General features: G+C 54.7%; 1 protein-coding gene across 1 annotated transcript in view; it reads right to left on the minus strand.

Moving 5' to 3' along the window:
- Positions 1-17539, minus strand: part of SRRM4 (serine/arginine repetitive matrix 4) — a 356297-nt gene that overhangs the window by 17612 nt on the left and 321146 nt on the right. Inside the window, exons 8-10 of the mRNA XM_081113461.1 lie at positions 16587-16637; positions 12001-12099; positions 10220-10376 (exon numbers count right to left, since the gene is read on the minus strand). Of these exons, the coding sequence (XP_080969587.1) occupies positions 10220-10376; positions 12001-12099; positions 16587-16637 (307 nt within the window). The remainder of the gene's footprint in view (positions 1-10219; positions 10377-12000; positions 12100-16586; positions 16638-17539) is intronic.

Below are 17539 nucleotides of genomic sequence, written 5' to 3' on the forward strand. Positions count from 1 at the left end.
AGCATGGAAGATGCAACCAGGCCCGTACCACCCTGACACCAGGGCAGCTCCCCGGCTCCGTCCTGTCTCCTCCTTTAGGTAACAGCCTCTCAAAATTCATCTCTGGGCTCTTCTCCATCCACTGGGACTTTCCCCACTAGCCTGCAGCTGCTCCCTGCCCCTTTCTTCCCGGCTTGGCTGCAAAACGGTGCTCAAGATACTCGCTAGGAGCCACCTAGACCTGCTGCCAGTGACAGTGTCTTCAGGGAGCCAGGGACCCATTTAGGACGGGAGCTCCTCAGACTAGGGCTGTCCTCTGGTCCCCTCTGACCCCTTCCTCCACCTCGGCCTTGCCCTTCCTTTCATGTCTTCACAAAGGCCCACCTTTCGGTCTTGACCTGAACCTTCAGCCCCGGTAAGATCTGCTTAACCACCAGGTGAACAGCGCCGACCTTACTATGGGTTCGCTAGGAAATGGAGCCGGGAATTCCAGTGCTGGTAGTGTGTCCCAGAGGGCATGGCCATAGGGACATGGGGGATGAGATGAGGGAGAGGGGGACCCAGTAGACGATGTATCAAACCAGCTGCCACAGTGGGCGCTGGAGGACAGGAGCCAGGGCAGAGCTGACGCCAGGACCAGCTCAGCCTGGGTGGGGCTGCGCGTTGACTCCCCATCCCGCCACTCCCACTCGGGCTGAAGCCCGCGCTCCAGCTCTCACTTCTCGAGTTCGTCCAGACGGCCTCATGGCCAGGCAAGGCGGCCTTGGACGGACAGAGACATTGCCTGGCAGCTGGAAGTTGACCATGACACCCTGGGAGACAGAGATGTTTTGTTTTAGATACACCCCTTCGTATGCGTGACCACCAACATGCACTAACCCAGTGGCCGGCAAACTGCGGCTTGCGAGCCACATGCGGCTCTTTGGCCCCTTGAGTGTGGCTCTTCCACAAAATACCGACTTCTGCGCATGGGCCACGAAGTTTCAATTGCACTGTACGTGCGCGCCCGCACGTGGTATTTTGTGGAAGAGCCACACTCAAGGGGCCAAAGAGCCGCATGTGGCTCACGAGCCACAGTTTGCCGACCGCTGCTGACTGACAACACTGTAGAATGGGGTGGTTTCACCTAACAACCCCGTTCCGGTTCATGTTGAAATAAGATCTTGCAATGCTGGGTGCACATTCCTGCAGTATCAGCGTGAGAGTCACGGTGGCGGCCTTGTCGGGGCCTGAGCTCGCCGGCCCCGATCCCCACAAGGCCCCGTGGCTCGTGTCTCAGCTGCCTGGCCCCTGAGGCACCAGAGTCTGTGCCCCTCTAAGTGTTGTTGCCTGCCGGGAGCCGGTCCATCCTTGCTGTTTCAAGGGACCTGGCATATATGGCATACTGTTCTTAATATGTTTGCTCACCTTCTTGGCACTATGTGTTTTAACCAAGGTCACCTCTCTGAGAAAGGTTGTTTCCCCAGGTAGTGATTTTCCCCTAAAGTTAGGGAGGGAATAAAACCCCTTAACTAAGTGCCAGGCGGGTAATTAATCACTTTAACTATGAACAATCATGCTTAAGCTACATAATCTTTACTCCCTGGAATGGAGATAAGAAACGCCCTAACCTTTGGAATAGAGATTGATAGGATTAGAATCAACTGGTATAAATACAGATGTAACAAGACAACAGGGAACAGAACCTAGACACAGAACCTACAAACAGAACCTAGACACAGAACCTACAAACAGAACCTAGACACAGAACCTACACAGAACCTAGAGACAGAAGAACTTCGCTGGAGAGAACATGGCAAAAGATCCTGGACAGAAACTGGCCACAGAACCTGGAGACAGAACCTAGCGAGAGAACCTGGCTGAAGAACCTAGAGACAGAACCTGGCTACAGAACCTGGATTAGAACATGGCAAGAGAACCTGACTAGAACCTGGTGACTGAACCTGGCTGGAGAACCTGGAGAACCTGGATGGAGAACCTAGCAAGAGAACATGGACACAGAACCTGGCAATAGAACCAGGCAAGAGAACCCAACCATGCTGATCAACTGAATGCTGCCTCTGTGTCATTCCTTCTTCGCCGACTCCGTCCACACCTTTAGGGACCCCTGGACCTGCTGGGGTTGGACCCCAGCATCTGGCGCCTGAACAGGGACCCCTAGGTAAGCCCCACTCTCGGGATGGATAGGACTCCACCGTAGGAAGAGGGTGGATAGTCTTCGCCGACTCCGTCTACACCTTTGGGAACTCCTGAAACAGGATTCCCCTAGGTAAGCCCCCCTCCCCATTGAGAACCCCCACACTCAGGACAGATAGGACTCCACCAGGGTGCTACAGACCCCCCTATAGAGGATAAGTAGGGTAAGAAGGTGGATAGTACAGAACTTAGATTGAGAAGATGTGCCATACTGAGTCCAAAGAAAGAAGACTCTGTATTGTTCTTTAGATTAAGATGTGCCATACTGAGTCTAAAGAAAAAAGACTCCGTATTGATCTTTTAACACATATGCTTGCTAGCAGAGGAGTTAAGGTTACACCCAGTCAGATGGAATGTTTTATACAAGAAGTATGTCCATGCTTTTCTGAGGAAGGAAAGGTGCCGGAAAGGTAAATGTAAAGGCATGAGAGAAGGTAGGCCCAAGGAGCCTTATCCTTAACCCCACTGCAGTCTTTCCACCCTGGGAAAGTGCAGGATTGGCAAGCTCTCCCTGGGGTGATAGATCAGGACTCAGGTAATAGTGGAAAGCGCCAATCCTACCCTTAAAATGGATACAAGAGAGCATTTGGGGTTTTTCTTTTTAATGCCTGCTTTTAAAAAATAAAAAAGGGGGAATTTGCCGGGAGCCGGTCCATCCTTGCTGTTTCAAGGGACCTGGCATATATGGCATACTGTTCTTAATATGTTTGCTCACCTTCTTGGCACTATGTGTTTTAACCAAGGTCGCCTCTCTGAGAAAGGTTGTTTCCCCAGGTAGGGATTTTCCCCTGAAGTTAGGGAGGGAATAAAACCCCTTAACTAAGTGCCAGGCGGGTAATTAATCACTTTAACTATGAACAATCATGCTTAAGCTACATAATCTTTACTCCCTGGAATGGAGATAAGAAACGCCCTAACCTTTGGAATAGAGATTGATAGGATTGGAATCAACTGGTATAAATACAGATGTAACGAGACAACAGGACACAGAACCTAGACACAGAACCTACAAACAGAACCTAGACACAGAACCTACAAACAGAACCTAGACACAGAACCTACACAGAACCTAGAGACAGAAGAATTTCGCTGGAGAGAACATGGCAAAAGATCCTGGACAGAAACTGGCCACAGAACCTGGAGACAGAACCTAGCGAGAGAACCTGGCTGAAGAACCTAGAGACAGAACCTGGCTACAGAACCTGACTAGAACCTGGTGACTGAACCTGGCTGGAGAACCTGGACAGAACCTGGCTGGAGAACCTAGCGAGGGAACATGGCTACAGAACCTGGATGGAGAACCTGGAAAACCTGGCTGGAGAACCTAGCAAGAGAACATGGACACAGAACCTGGCTGGAGATCCTAACCAGAACTTCGCTGGAGATCCTAACCAGAACTTCGCTGGAGATCCTAACCAGAACTCGGCTAGAGATCCTGGCTAGGCTGCTGATCAACTGAACGCTGTCTCTGTGTCATTCCTTCTTCGCCGACTCTGTCCACACCTTTGGGGACCCCTGGACCTGCTGGGGTTGGACCCCGGCAGTTGCCCCCTCACTCTTAAAGCAACAGGGACACCTGTGTGCTGTGCGGTCCGTCTCGCCTTCCAGAGCTACAGTGGATCGCTCCCGCTCCCCCATCTCGACCTTTCCCTCCTCCCGGGCTTTGTCAATGAAAGGAAATAGGAGACCAGAGCATAAGCTCTGGGAAGGACTGCCGACCTCAGATTTGATGGGATTGATGGGAAGGACTGCCGACCTCAGATTTGATTTTTAAGGGACAAGCTCCTGGCCGTGGGGAGCAAGCAAGCAGCCCCTCTCCTCCTGCAGCTCCTCGGACTGAAGCCCCCGTCCTCCCCCGAGCTCACCAGCCTGCCTCATCTCCTTTCCCAACACCCTCAGCATTTAATACTTGAGTTTTTCTAATAAGTAATTAAGTCCCCTCACCACGAACTCCGGCTGCGGCGTTTCACTGGGAGTCTCGCTCAGCCTCCAGGGAAGCCGGCACTGTTATTTATTGTTTTTGTCTCAAATCATTATTTAATCAAGAACGGGGGGAAAAGACAACCTCTCACTTACACTTTAAAATTTAATTTCAGCCGAATTCTGAGATCAAGAGGCAGCATAGTCTAATAGGTTACAAAAATACAATCAGGAAGAGAATTCCAATTAAGCTGAACAAGTCCATTTGCTGAGCTCCGAAGGGCCCCGTGGAGAGAGACGGCTATAAATTTCTTTCCCTTCCCTGCAAACGGGGGCTGGAAACTCTCAAGTGAACCGAGAGCTGCTGGCAGAGCTTTTAGCTAGAGGGGCTGATTGTTTCTTTTTAAAAAATCCTTTTGTTGCACAGACATTTAGTTTATTTTGCTTGCTGTTGTTCATCTTCCTTTGCAAACTAATTAGGAAGACAGGAAAAGAATGGATTCATTGACCTGTTGGGAGTTCATTGGAGGGGAGCAGGGGCTGGAGAAGGAGAGGGAGACCTGCTGGGGACTGAGGGGAGGTGACAGAGGCTGGGGGACTGGAGCCATTGCGGGGCTGTGCACCACATTTGACCTTGGGCCCAGGGAGTGGCCTGGCCTCTTCCTGTCTTTCCCTCCAGATGAGTACGGGCGGCTCCAGCTTCTAATTGCGCTGAAGGCCCACTTGCTGGCCCCAGCCCCCCGGTTCTCAGCGCTCTCAGCACGGGTCCGGTTGATGGGTTTTCACCAGCCCCAACAACCGAGAGGACCCCGTGCAGTGGAAGGAGCTGCATTCATTTAAAGGCGCATCCTTTCTCCTGAGGCCATGCCCGGCTGACCTTTTCTGGTGGGAGACGTCACTTTCATGATAGAAAATCATGCCACTTTCCACTAAAAACACACACAACCCACGGGTCTCACAACCCCTCAAGCCTCAGGCTGCCCTTCTGCATGCTGGTCCCTCTCCTCTAAACCGCAGGGACCGCGCTGGGCATGGAGCCTTCCTGTCCAGGGAGAGCCCGGGGGCTTTTGTAGAATCTGCAGGAGCCTGGGCCAGGGCTCCGAAGGCCAGGGCCCCCCACGTGCTGCCCCGTGGCCTCAGTTTCCCTGTTTACAAACTAGGAAGCAGAATGCCATCCCGCCCTTCTCCGAGGGTTGTTCTGCAGGTCACCAGGGAGCTTGGCTGTGATTAAACCTTGCAAAGTGAGAGATACTCCAAACACATCACATCGGGGTCTATTTGGAGCAAGTCTAATGAAGCCACTCTGACAACGAACAATAGCCGAGCGACACTGCACTGAGGGTGTCACCCAAGCGCTGGGCTGTTTCCATACAGAACTGCAGCTGCAGGAGGCAGGAGCCTTGCCTGCTCTCCAGTGCCTGGCACACAGTAGGGGCTTTGTGCATGTCTTCAAATGAATGAAGAGTCTATCTCAGTCCATCTGCACGACTGCCCGATCAGCCCAAGGTACAGACAAGGACAGAGAGGCCCAACGAAGTGAAATTACAGGAGGGAGGCCGGGCAGCTACACACACGGTCTCTGAGGTGGGCGTTCCGGGTGAGAATCTTAGCTTCTCCATTGAGAAGTTGCCTCTTCCTAGGTTTTTCTAGGCTATAGTTTCCTCGTTGTGAAAGGGGGTATCCGTGGAAGCCCTCGAAGGGCTAGTAGGAGAAATAAATCAGATGACACATGCACAGAATTCAGCCTAGCACCTGGCGCACAGTAGGTGCTCAGGAAGCGTTAGTTAATGCTGCTACCAGGGTGTCACAGGGAGATAAGGTCAAGACCTTCTGAGTGTCCAGATCTGCCTCTAAGTCTTCATCACTGCCCTCCATTGCCTCTTCTTGTAGACAAATGTCATGAGACCCCCTTTTATGGACCCCAAGTTTTGCTTTTTTTCCTTCTTGTTTTTTGTTGTGGCATCTGTGCAGATTTTTATTGGCAACGAGTTTGTGGCGACCGTTAGCCCCAGCTAGATTCGGGAGGAGGAGAAACAGAGCCTGCCCTGCTCCTGGGTCCAGCTTCCGTCTCGATCAGCCCCGTCCAGACTCCCTCCCAGTTACATGGCGATATGCTTCCTATTTTGTAAACAGGGTGTCGCCAAACCTTGGAGCCATCAACCTGCCATTCATTCCGTGCTCTGGCTCTCAGAGTAAGCTTCTGCGGCACAAGCCATGATTCATACCATCTCCCCTTCCTCCCAATTGGGCTACCTGCCCAAGTCATTTCACCTCTCTGAGCCTCAGTTTTTCCATCTGAAAAATAGTGATAATAATTGTATCTACCTCAAAAAAACTATTTTGTGAATCAAGTGGGGGAAAAACTGTGTAAAATATGTGACAGGGCCTGGCACATAGTGTCCCCCTCCCTCTGTCATCATCCATCTCAATTTGGTGAACTCCTACTCATCCTTCAAAGCCCAGCTCAAATGTCCCTTTATTTATAAAGCCCTCTCAGACACCAAGACAATACTGTCTGGTCCTTCTTCTGTGGTCCTACTACCCATTGTATCTGCTTCCATCACCCTTAGAGGTGATGTTAAAAATATTCAACGATAATTGGTTGAGTGTGGATACTCCTTCCAAAGGTCGCTGGCCTTGGTACTGAAGTCTAATTCTTTGTTGCTGGACTGTAAGGGGTCCAGAAAGCACCAGAGGAGAAAGGAGATGGCTTTGTTGAGTGGGGGTGGGGAGAGGGCGGGTGGCAGTGGGGGGTGGAGATGGTGATGACAGGGTCTATTTAGCAACCGGTGTGCAAATATTTGAATATTTTAACAATCGAGGAGGTGCTCACCGACTCGGTCTCGCCCTAATTGCAACACTTATCTCACTGTGTCGCAGCATTCTGTTGACGACTAGCCTGTGAGCTCTGGAGTTCAAGGGGAGGATTCTACTCGTGTCTCTATCTCTCTAAGGCCTGGACGAGATGGTCGAGTGGAGATCAGGAGCATGAGGGAGGCTGTGAAGGGTCCCTAAATTGTTTCCTTGTGAGCCTCCATTTGGATTTGAGCTCAGGCCCAGCAAGAGGGCTTCAGGTTATCTTTAGCTCACCAAGTAGGATTGCAATGAGACAGGACCCCGGATTTGCATATTCATATATGCAAATATGCCCCCTGATGTGATACACCATCCTTGATTTTTCAAAGACCTGTGCATATGAAATGCCTGCAATGGAGTGGGGCAGGAATGGTGGTACAGGAGACCCCCTCCTCCTGTCCTGGAATTCTGTCTCCATCCCCGACTCCAGCCTTTACTTCCTGCTTCCTTTGGCTCACTCCTGCTCACCTTTGGCTTCCCAGTTAGTTAGCCTTCTCTGCCCTAAATAACGCCCGAGTCCTGTGCCGGCCGCTCGCCTTCGAGCCGCCCCAGCATCCCTGCAGTCACTGCTGTGGATTGTCCTACAGTGTCTACCCGTCTGCCGCCGCCCACGAAGGCCAGACTGCTCCTCACCCATGGGATCCCCAGACAAGGTCAGAGCTGACCCTTCATAGATGCTCCGTGGGTAACTGGTCGATGGGAACGGATGACTGAACGGGTGATCAATGACAGTGGCGTGCTGTTCTCTTTAACAGGGAGCTCAGGAAAAATGTGGGGCCAGGACCTGGAAAACCTCTGGTCCCACCTGGCACCTTGTCTCATCTCTGCCTTTGCAGGAGAAGAGGAGAGAGGGTCTGGCCTGGAGGGCACTCAGGGCCAGATCTGGGGGGCCCACAAGTCAGGCAACCACGAGTGGGTGGGCCCAGCCATACGGGCTGCAGCCGCCCTCCAGGACGAAAGGAAACTGAAGGCAGTGGGAGCAGGGCCTGGCTCTAAGTCCCCCCTCGTCCGCTGTCTAGTCGGCCAGAACCACACTGCCCTGTGTCACTATCACCACCATGGCTGCTACCACTCCTGCTTCCCCTGCTTCATCATTAGCATCGACCAGAACAGCATGTGCATTGCCTGCTGCAGCCTAAGACGTTTACTTGCGCAGACTCACTGAACCCTCACACGGGCCTGTGAGGAGGGAGGTCACGTTAGTATCTGAGTTTGCAGATTTAGAGGAAATAGAGGCACAGCGAGTTCATGGGACCTGCTGAAGGTGCCCAGTGGGAGGGGCAGAGCCGGCACCGGGACGCTGTTGTCATGACACCCACTAACACGGCTGGGTCTGCCCTGTGCCACGCACCGGGAGCAGAGGCTCACTGCGTTGCTTTGCTTTTGTTCTAACAACTGTCTTTATTTTTTAACAGATGAGGAAACTGTGGCTCCAAAGGCTTCAGTAAGAAAGCCCAGCGTGGAGCCAGCCGTGGACCACACGATCGTGACCACGTGCGTCAACAGCTCCCACTTGCCATGGCGCGTGGGGCCACTGGCCTTCTGTGCGGCTCTTTCTCTTCCTGGAATCGGGGAGTTGTCGGGCGAGCTCTCATGGTCCCTGCCTTCTACCCACAGACGCGCTTGCAGCTCTTCTGAGAAGGCTGGGCCCACGGGGACATCACGGCTTCAAGCGCCGACAGCGATCTTGTCCCAGAGCGGCTGTGGGAGGACCACCTTCCCCCGACTTCCTGACAGACCTGCGCTGTCAGGAACCCGTCCCAGGCAGTGACGACACACAGCCAGCTGCTCCCAGGGGCACTTTTTCATGAGGGTCCTGGGGGGCCACCGAATGGATTGCCACAAATCCATGGCCAGGGAGACTGGGTGGCTTCACTGACTCAGAAGCATTTTACTGCTTGGATTTTAAACTTATCTCCACCTTTGCACCAATTCCCCCGGGAGACCATCTCCTCCTTTTGCAGGTGAGGAAGCTGAGGCTGGGAGGGATAATTACCGAGCCAAGCCTGGAACCGGACTCCAAACCTCTGCACACAGGGGCCTCAGAGGCACTCGGGGAGGGCAGGATGCAGGTGCCGGCACCCAGCACACAGGCACGCCTCGGGGAGGCTGGGAGGCGTGGCGGTTCCAGCAAGGGGGGGAATTGGGCAGGTTGAACCTCGGTGCTTCAGGGCACCTTGGCTGGTAACGGAGGGTCTAGAATGCACGACGGAGCCAACCAGTGTGTCAGTCAGACCCATCGAGGCTTGTCATCACCTTCTCTTCCCTGACCTCCCGGCAAGCACCTCTTTCCCTGTCTTCCTCCGCATCCTTTCTAAGGGAGAGGCAACCTGAAATCACCCATTTGCTCGAGGCCAGACAGAGGGGTCCCTCCTACCTGCAGTCGCACCTGCAGACTCCCTCGGGGTCTGTCTGTCCTTAGTGTCTACAACAGGCCGTCATGTACTTTACGTTTTGTATATCCACAACCGCCCCTCGGGAAACGTGTTTACCGAGGAGAAAACTGAGTTTCAATGAGGCTAACTGACCTTCCCAAAGTGGCACAGCCAGGAAGTGGCAACGCCGGGACCCGTGTCCACCTCATCTCCACCCCCTTGCCCAGGGGCTTCGTGGGTCGGCCGCCTGGAGTCACAGTTGGACGAGGGCGTGTGGCCCGAGACCACTTGCTCTGCTCTGTGGTCTGTACCCAGACCTCAACCTCTCGGAGCCGTTCTACCTTTTTTTTTTGGTCCCAACTGTGGAAGGGACTAGGGAGAGCAGCTATGCCCGCCCCCGCCCCCCCAGCCCCCCCCCCCCCCGACCTCTGCAGACCGCGAGAGGATGCAGGGCCATGCAGGCAGGGCTGTGTTCACACCGTGAAGCCACGTTCCTGCAGCAGTCAACGCCGGGGGCTGGCTGCGTCAGAGACGTGGACTTCATTGATCAGCTGGGGTGCTCCCTGTCCCCTCCTCCCCCAGGAGGCTCCCCCAGTGCCTCACGCATGCGTTCCCGGAGTGTCACTCTGGAGACGGTCACTGTGTATGTTTCAGCATCCCCTAGGATTTCCGTTTGTCTAACCACCCAGCCCAGCCCCAATCCCCAAGCCGAGTGCTGCCAAAGGCTGGCGAAGGAGCATTGGGTTGATCTACAACGAGGTCTGAAACCAGGGGGACAGCTGCCCGGAACTGAATTAACGTGTGATATACACTGCCCTCAACTTGTCCCCCCCACCCCCCCGCCCCCAGGTGTCATGGCCAAGACTGGCCGAGGAGCCGTGCAGAATACTTACTACACCCCTGGCCGACAGGAGGCTGAGCATCTGGAGGGGCTGGCTAGGCGGGTGGCTGGACCGGGACTGGGGGCTGGCCTTGCCGAGGGTCTTGGAGCAGCGGCGGGAGTGCCTGTGGCGAGACTTCCGCCCTTCCTCGGGGGACCGGCCGCGATGCCTGGGGTCAGGGAGAGAGACCTGAGGGTCTGTCCAAGGGGAGCTTGGCAGAGAGGACGCTGAGGGTCCCATAGGATCTGAGGACTAGAGTATGTGTTTGTATAAACTCCACGCGCATCCATCCAAACATCCACCCACCCAGCCACCTGCCCATTCATTCATTCTCTCATTGTCTCACTTGTTCATTTAACAAATGTTTATTTACGCACCCGGCCCCGTTTTAGAGGCCGGGATGCAGCTATGAAGACAGGAAAGGTCCCTACCCTGACTCAGTTTAGTGTCCTTCGCACACCTGAGAGGCTGTGTGTGCCGTGCCTGGAGGTGACGTGTGTGTGTCTGGGCCTGTCCGTCTGTGTTTTCATGTGTTTGTCTATAAATATAACCGCAGATTTCTGTGTGTCTTTGTGTATGTGACTTCGCCATCTGTGAAACAGGCATCTTACTGACTGTCACCCAAAACGCTTGGGGAAAATGTAGCTGACAGAAGTGACAAAGCTGCCTCCTGCAAGCCTGTCAGGCCGAGGTCTGGCTGCCCTGCCCGCCGTGCCAACCAGGGGCACCCCTGACTCTCAGAAAGGGCTCTCGTATAGGCTCCTCATGCTCGGCACCTCACTCACTCGCTCAGGGAAACGGAAAATTCTCCCTCCTCGCCCCCACCCTCATCCAAACTGAATCTCACCGTATGCAGGGTGGGATCCGGGCACTGGTATTTTAAAAAACTTCCAAGGTGATGGCAAAGGGCAGCCAAAGTGAAGAAGGCCTGGGCTAGCCCGCGGCCTCCTTGGGATGATTGCGAGAGAAAAGGCACGTGAAAGGGTGGCTCAGTGCCAGGCCCCGTGGGCTTGGGGAGGCACTTCCCCTCCTCCGTGCTCCAGAGCTTCTGAGCGGACTGGGATGCAGCGGGACCAGGACAGTGAGATTTAAAGACCTCCCTGGTGACGTGAACACGTAGCCACGTGAGAGAAGCTTTTAAGAAAAAATAAAGCGGCCGCCGGCATCCGGAAGCTGGCCTGGTGCTAAGGTGGTCTTGGTGTTCCCGCTGCACGGCAGCAGTTTCAATCACTGGCATCCACAAAGCCACTCCTTCTTCTATTCTCCTCGGGCTGGGCAGCAGCGTGTCAGCACAGGAAGGGCCTCAGAATTAGGCACTTTGTGCTGTGTGACCTTTCATAGGTTGCTTAACATCTCTATGCTTAGAGCAACCCTTAGCGGGAGCGCAAAGACCAGAGCCAGACGCCCCAGTTCAATCCTCGTCTGTCACTCAGTCGCTAAGTGAAGAGCAAGTTCCTAACCTCTCTGAGCCTCAGTGTCCTCATCTCTACAATGGGGATCACCAAGCACCTATTGCCTAAGGTGGTGGAGGGGCCCCTGTAGCTGAGAGTGGGAGAGCCTGCGCTCCCCGTGTGGCCACAGGTACCAAGGAGGCATGTGTGTTGGTTAGTGGTGATGGTGGTCCCTGGAGTGCAGGCAGCGACTCTCCAGGGAAGTGATGACAGTGCCGGGGGTGGGGAGTGGGGAGGGGGCATCCCTCTGCTGGGACAGTGGCATGGGAGGCAAAGCTGATGTAACAGAAACTGGGCTCTGGGCAGCGGCTGGGTGAGGAGCCCTTTGGGGCGAGGGGCTACCTGCTCTCGCAGCTGGAGGACCGGGACTCCGAGCTCTGGGATCGCGAGAGCCTGTGGTGGTGGCGGTGGCGGTGAGACTTTCGGGGCCGGCTTCGCGATCTTGAGGTTTTTTTTGGGGGGAGGGGGAAAGAAAGAGAGAGAGAGAGAGAGAGAGAGAGGGAGAGAGAGAGAGAGAGAGAGATTGAGATTGAATGATTGACCTTCTGATCAGACTGGGATGCAGTCTGATCGGACTCATGTGACAAACCTTGTCCTCTGCCAGTGTCCCTGCCAAAGTTAAGCATCTCCCTCCACCTCACCCCATCACCCTTGCTCCCCACGGGGCACCTGGGGTCTCTAACCAGCCCTACTGGACACAAGTGAGTAGGAAGGGGGCTCTGGAGGAGCCGCCTGCAGACCCAGCCTCCCCTGCAGGAAGCAGGCTGCCAACCACACCCTGGACAGGAGTGGCCCCACCTGTTTCCTCTCCCTCACCTAAGGCTGGAGTCGCATCAGCAGCCCCATGCGCCAGGCAGGCACCACGGTGTCAGCCCAGGGTCTGGGCTGCAGGAGGAGCCTTTGCCCACAATAATGGCGTGGTGCTGGGTCTGTTAATTTCTCAAGCGAATATAGAACCATAGATTTTTGTTTATGTAAAGGACTAGAGGCACGGTGCACAAAAATTTGTGCACTGGGGGGGTGGGGGCGGTGTCCCTCAGCCCGGGCTGTGCCCTCTCACAGTCTGGGACACCTCGGAGGATGTCCACCTGCTGGCTTAGGCCCGCTCCCCGGGGGATCGGGCCCAAGCTGGCAGTCAGACATCCCTCTGGCAGCCCGGCAGCCCGCGGGGGATGTCCACTTGCCAGCGGGGAGCAGACCTAAGCTGCAGTCGGACAACCTTAGCGCTGCTGAGGAGGCGGGAGAGGCTCCCACCACCACCTCTGTGCTGGCATCCATCAGCCTGGCTTGTGGCTGAGCAGAGCTCCCCCTGTGGGAGCGCACTGACCACCAGGGGGCAGCTCCTGCATTGAGCATCTGCCCCCTGGTGGTCAGTGTGTGTCATAGTGACCAGTCATTCCCAGTCTTTCTGCTGTTAGGGTCAGTTTGCATATTACCCTCTTATTATATAGGATAGAGGCCTGGTGTATGGGTGGGGGCCAGCTGGTTTGCCCTGAAGGGTGTCCCGGATCAGGGTGGGGTCCTGCTGGGGTGCCTAGCCAGCCTGGGTGAGGGGCTGATGGCTGTTTGCAGCTGGTCACACCTCCTTCAGGGTGGGGTCCCCACTGGGGTGCCTGGGTGAGGGGCTGATGGCTGTTTGCAGGCTGGTCAAGCCCCCCCCCCAGTGGGGACCCTCACCCCATGGAGGTTTGGCCAGCCTGGGTGAGGGGCTGATGGCTGTTTGCAGGCTGGCCACACCCCCTTTAGGGTGGGGGGGTCTACTAGGGTGCCTGGCCAGTCTGGGTGAGGGGCTGAGGGCCATTTTCAGGCTGGCCAAGACCCCCGGCAACGGAAGCTCCCAGCCTCTCCTTTTTTTCTTTTTTTTTTAATTCTTTTTATTCTGGGATTTATTTACCTTCTATAAATGAAACTTTATAGTCTTGAGAGGAGCTCAGAGCTGGCCAGGGCATGCGGGAGGGAAGCTTCCTGCTCGCTCCAGCTCTGTGGCCACGGCCGGCTGAAAGCAGGTATCTGGGGTTTATTTACCTTCAATACTTGAAACTTTGTTTCTTTGAGTGGAGCTCAGAGCCAGCCACAGCAGGTGGGAAGCTTGGTTTTCTCCATCACTGGAGCAACCAAGCCTCCTGCTCGCTCCAGCTCTGTGGCTGCCGGCCGCCATCTTGGTTGGGTTAATTTGCATATAGTCGCTCTGATTGACTGGTGGGTGTGGCTTAAGGCATAGTGAAGGCATGGTCAATTTGCATGTTTATCTTTTATTAGTGTAGATTCCTATTTTAAATGGGGGCTCATTTTTAAAAATGACACTGTTTGGGGCAAACAAACACACCTGCAGAGTAAATGAGGCCTCTGGGCTGCCAGCTTGTAACCTCAGGCCTGGAAATGGAGTCTAGAATATTTCCAGGAAGTCAAAAGCCTACTTTCAGGATGAGTCATATCACTAATGCCAAAAAGCACCGTCGTCACGGCCACTGTCACTAAAGTCGGTACCTTGACAGCGACTTCAGCTTCTTTTCAATGATAACAAGGACTCGGAAACAGCGGTGGCCACTGAGGGTGTGGATGGTTTGGGCGGAGCCAGGAAGACATGGAGTTAGAGAGGACCATGGGGAGGGAGCGTGATTATCTCCACCAAGAACTCAGGGATCCTGTACTGTGATAACCAGGCCACTGCCCTCGCGTCAGTCCAAACTCTGACCTTGAACCCCAAGCACCTCCAGGAGTCACCCGTCTAGCTCTGCAGCTTCCTTGCGTGACAGCACCTGGCCTGGCGGGCTTGAGCAGCTCTGAAATGCTCGTGTTCAGGCTCACACCTTTCCCAGGTCCTGACGTCCTGGTGACAGTGATAAGGAGGCAGGCAACCCGCACTCATACACACTGCAGGCCAGCACTGTGCTCTAGGCATTTTCCTTAAATGGACTCAACTGTTCCTCACAACAACCTATGTAGTAGCTTCCCTATTATTCCCATTTCACAGATGAGGAAACCAAGGCACAGAGAGTATATGCACTTGCCTAACCGCAACTGAGAATAGTTCCACCTGCATCCTCACCCCCAACCCTGACACCCCCCTCCTGCAGGACGCCCCTCTCACTGCCATGCCCTCTTTCCTGTAACAGGGCTCCCACAGCTCCCTAGACTTCCTCCTGCCACTGCTGTGCTGCAACCTGTCCCTGCCTGGCTCCTGTGCCTGCTGCACCGTGAGTTTCCCGAGGCGAGAAGAGAGCTGGCTGCCCTCTGTCCTGGGCCCAGTGCAGGGCTGCCACGCCAGGCCTCACTAAGGGGGTGAGTAAAGGGCTGATCACCCCAGGGCCACTGGTGTAAAAGCAGCCCGGATAGGGGACTTGGCAGGAGTGACCATCCTCTAGTGCAGTGGTTCTCAACCTTCCTAATGCCGCGACCCTTTAATACAGTTCCTCATGTTGTGGTGACCCCCAATTACATTGTTACAAATTGAACATAATTAAAGCATAGTGATTAATCACAAAAACAATGTGTAATTATATATGTGTTTTCCTATGGTCTTAGGTGACCCCTGTGAAAGGGTCATTTGACCCCCCCCACCCCCAAAGTGGTTGTGACCCACAGGTTGAGAACCGCTGCTCTAGTGGTTTCTGGGACTCATTCAGCTCTGGGCACTGGGAGGGCGGCCACTGCTGCCGGAGGTGGGCAGGCCTGGCCTCAGCGAGGATCCCGCCCCACCCTAGGGTCTGGGCTTGGCCCCTGGCTCTGGGCATCTGCACTGCAGCCCACTGAGCAAGTGGGGCCGAGGGCACAGAGAACCGCGCTGTCTGTACTTGGCATGAAAGCACACGCCATGCCCATGACCAATAGCTGCCTCTTGACTCACACAAGCCTGGTGACCAGGAAGCCCCCTGAGCTGACTTGAAGCGCTGCTGCTTCCTTCTGGAGCTTTCTCCGGGCCCCAGGGTGGTGGCTGAAATGCCCTCCTTTGCACTAACCTTGAGTGAAGTGACCTTTGGAGCTGCAAAGCTGAGCGTGCCCCCTCTGTGCCCTGCCTTTCATCCCACTGCCTTTGATCCTCGCTTTAGAAGCCTCTTGGCAGGAGATAAAATATTTGTTGGCTGGAAAACACACGCACTAACATTTGCAGGGGATGGAGTAGGTGGGTTGTAACCAAATGCGCTTTTAATTTGGCTGGGAAGTGACCTCGGCAGGAAGCGCCGGCTGATTTGAATTTCTACACCAGCTACAAACCGTGAACCCGCTGGGGTCCCAAGACGGGCAAGGGCTCACTGATACCTCTGTGCCCCGAGCTCCAGCAGCCAGGGCTCAGACTCATGTGCACCTCATGCATGTGCATGCATGTGATCATGCCCCCTTACCCCTCGTGCACACAGAGCACACATGTGCACAGGTAAAGATCCTCCCCCGAGTGCATAATGCACACAGATATGAGCAGTGCACACTCAGTGTGTACAATTCACATACAATGGCAGAAAGCGCACCTTTGTGCACCCAGTCATGCTCACATAAGCACAGGCACACGTATTGCATTCGTATGAACACAAATAGATACCACACACACGATGTACCCATATTGTGTACATTTATACACACAGTTCACACAAATGTTTGCATGATGGGAAAACCTATAGACATTTACAAACAATGTGTACACTACACATGTACATACTAGGTACACATAAATACAGAATACAGGCACAGGAGCGCCGAGTTCACACACAAGGGGTGTCGGGCACATGGGTGCACACCCTTCACTTGCCTGCACACACACACCGACCATACAGACCACTGTGTGCGCTTACGCACTCCCAAGCCCACAGAGCGAGGGCACACTCAGTCCTGTCCTCCCCCTCCCGGCCCTCACCCTCCCCTGTCCCCTCCCTGTTCCCGGTCATTGGGCAGCTCCCCAGGCTGGGAGGCCCTTCCCCGAGATCTCCACTCACTGCTTTTTGTGCCTCTTCTCTTCCCTTCTCTTGCTCTTTGGGCTGGAGGAGCTAAAGGGGAAATGAATGGGCAGTTAACTGAAAGACACACAATCCCAGGTAAAGGTAAACATAAACAGTAGGTAAAGTGCGTCACACACTGGGGCCCCCGAGAGCCAGGCTGTCGGGCCGGCACCACGTCTCCCAGACCCAAGCAGTGGACGCAGACTCTTTCCCCGCAGGTCCAGCTAGAGACACCGGCCCACACAGGAGGGAGGTGCGGGCCGGCTTTGGCAGCTTAATGCTAATAAAAGTAACGATTTTATTACTGCCATTGTTGGAGGCTTTAGTACAGAGCGGACATTCTGCTAAATACTCTTTGTCAATAATCTCATTTTACCCTCCCTGCACCTATGGGTAGAGGGACAAGTTGACTAAGGACCCATTTTACAGATGTGGACACTGAGCCTCGGAGGAGGCACCATCACACAGGGGAGCGGGGATGTGGCCGCACCGGGGCCCCCGGAGCCCATGCTCTTGGCTGCCGTGCCATCTGTATCGGAGAGAGGAGAACGAATGTTCAAGGAGACACTGAAGCCTCAGCAAGCTTGGCAGATGCTGGAATGTTCTGCCCATGAACCTTCAAGCATTTGGGTTTTAGTGTCTTATTTTTCTAAGTCAGAGGCTTGGGCTGTGGACAGAATGGGCAACGATCACTCGAGGCCCCGGAGGGTGAGTGCAATGTGGCCTTCAAGGCCGAAGGGTTTCAGGCATCAATGAGAAGCATGACTGGCCAGGCCCTGGGAGGGGGGGCTGGCTCTGCACTGACATCGACCTCGCCGTGGGCCGCGGATCTGTCTTCATGCTTGAGACTCAGTAGGGGGGTGTGAGGGGGCAGGGCCTCCCTGAAAGACCCAAGTTCAAGTTCCGGGCCCACGGCAGGTGCTGTGTGACATCGGCAAGTGGCCCGTCTC

The sequence above is a fragment of the Myotis nattereri genome (genome assembly GCF_964212035.1).
Source record: "Myotis nattereri genome assembly, chromosome: 19".
NCBI classification, from domain to species: domain Eukaryota; kingdom Metazoa; phylum Chordata; class Mammalia; order Chiroptera; family Vespertilionidae; genus Myotis; species Myotis nattereri.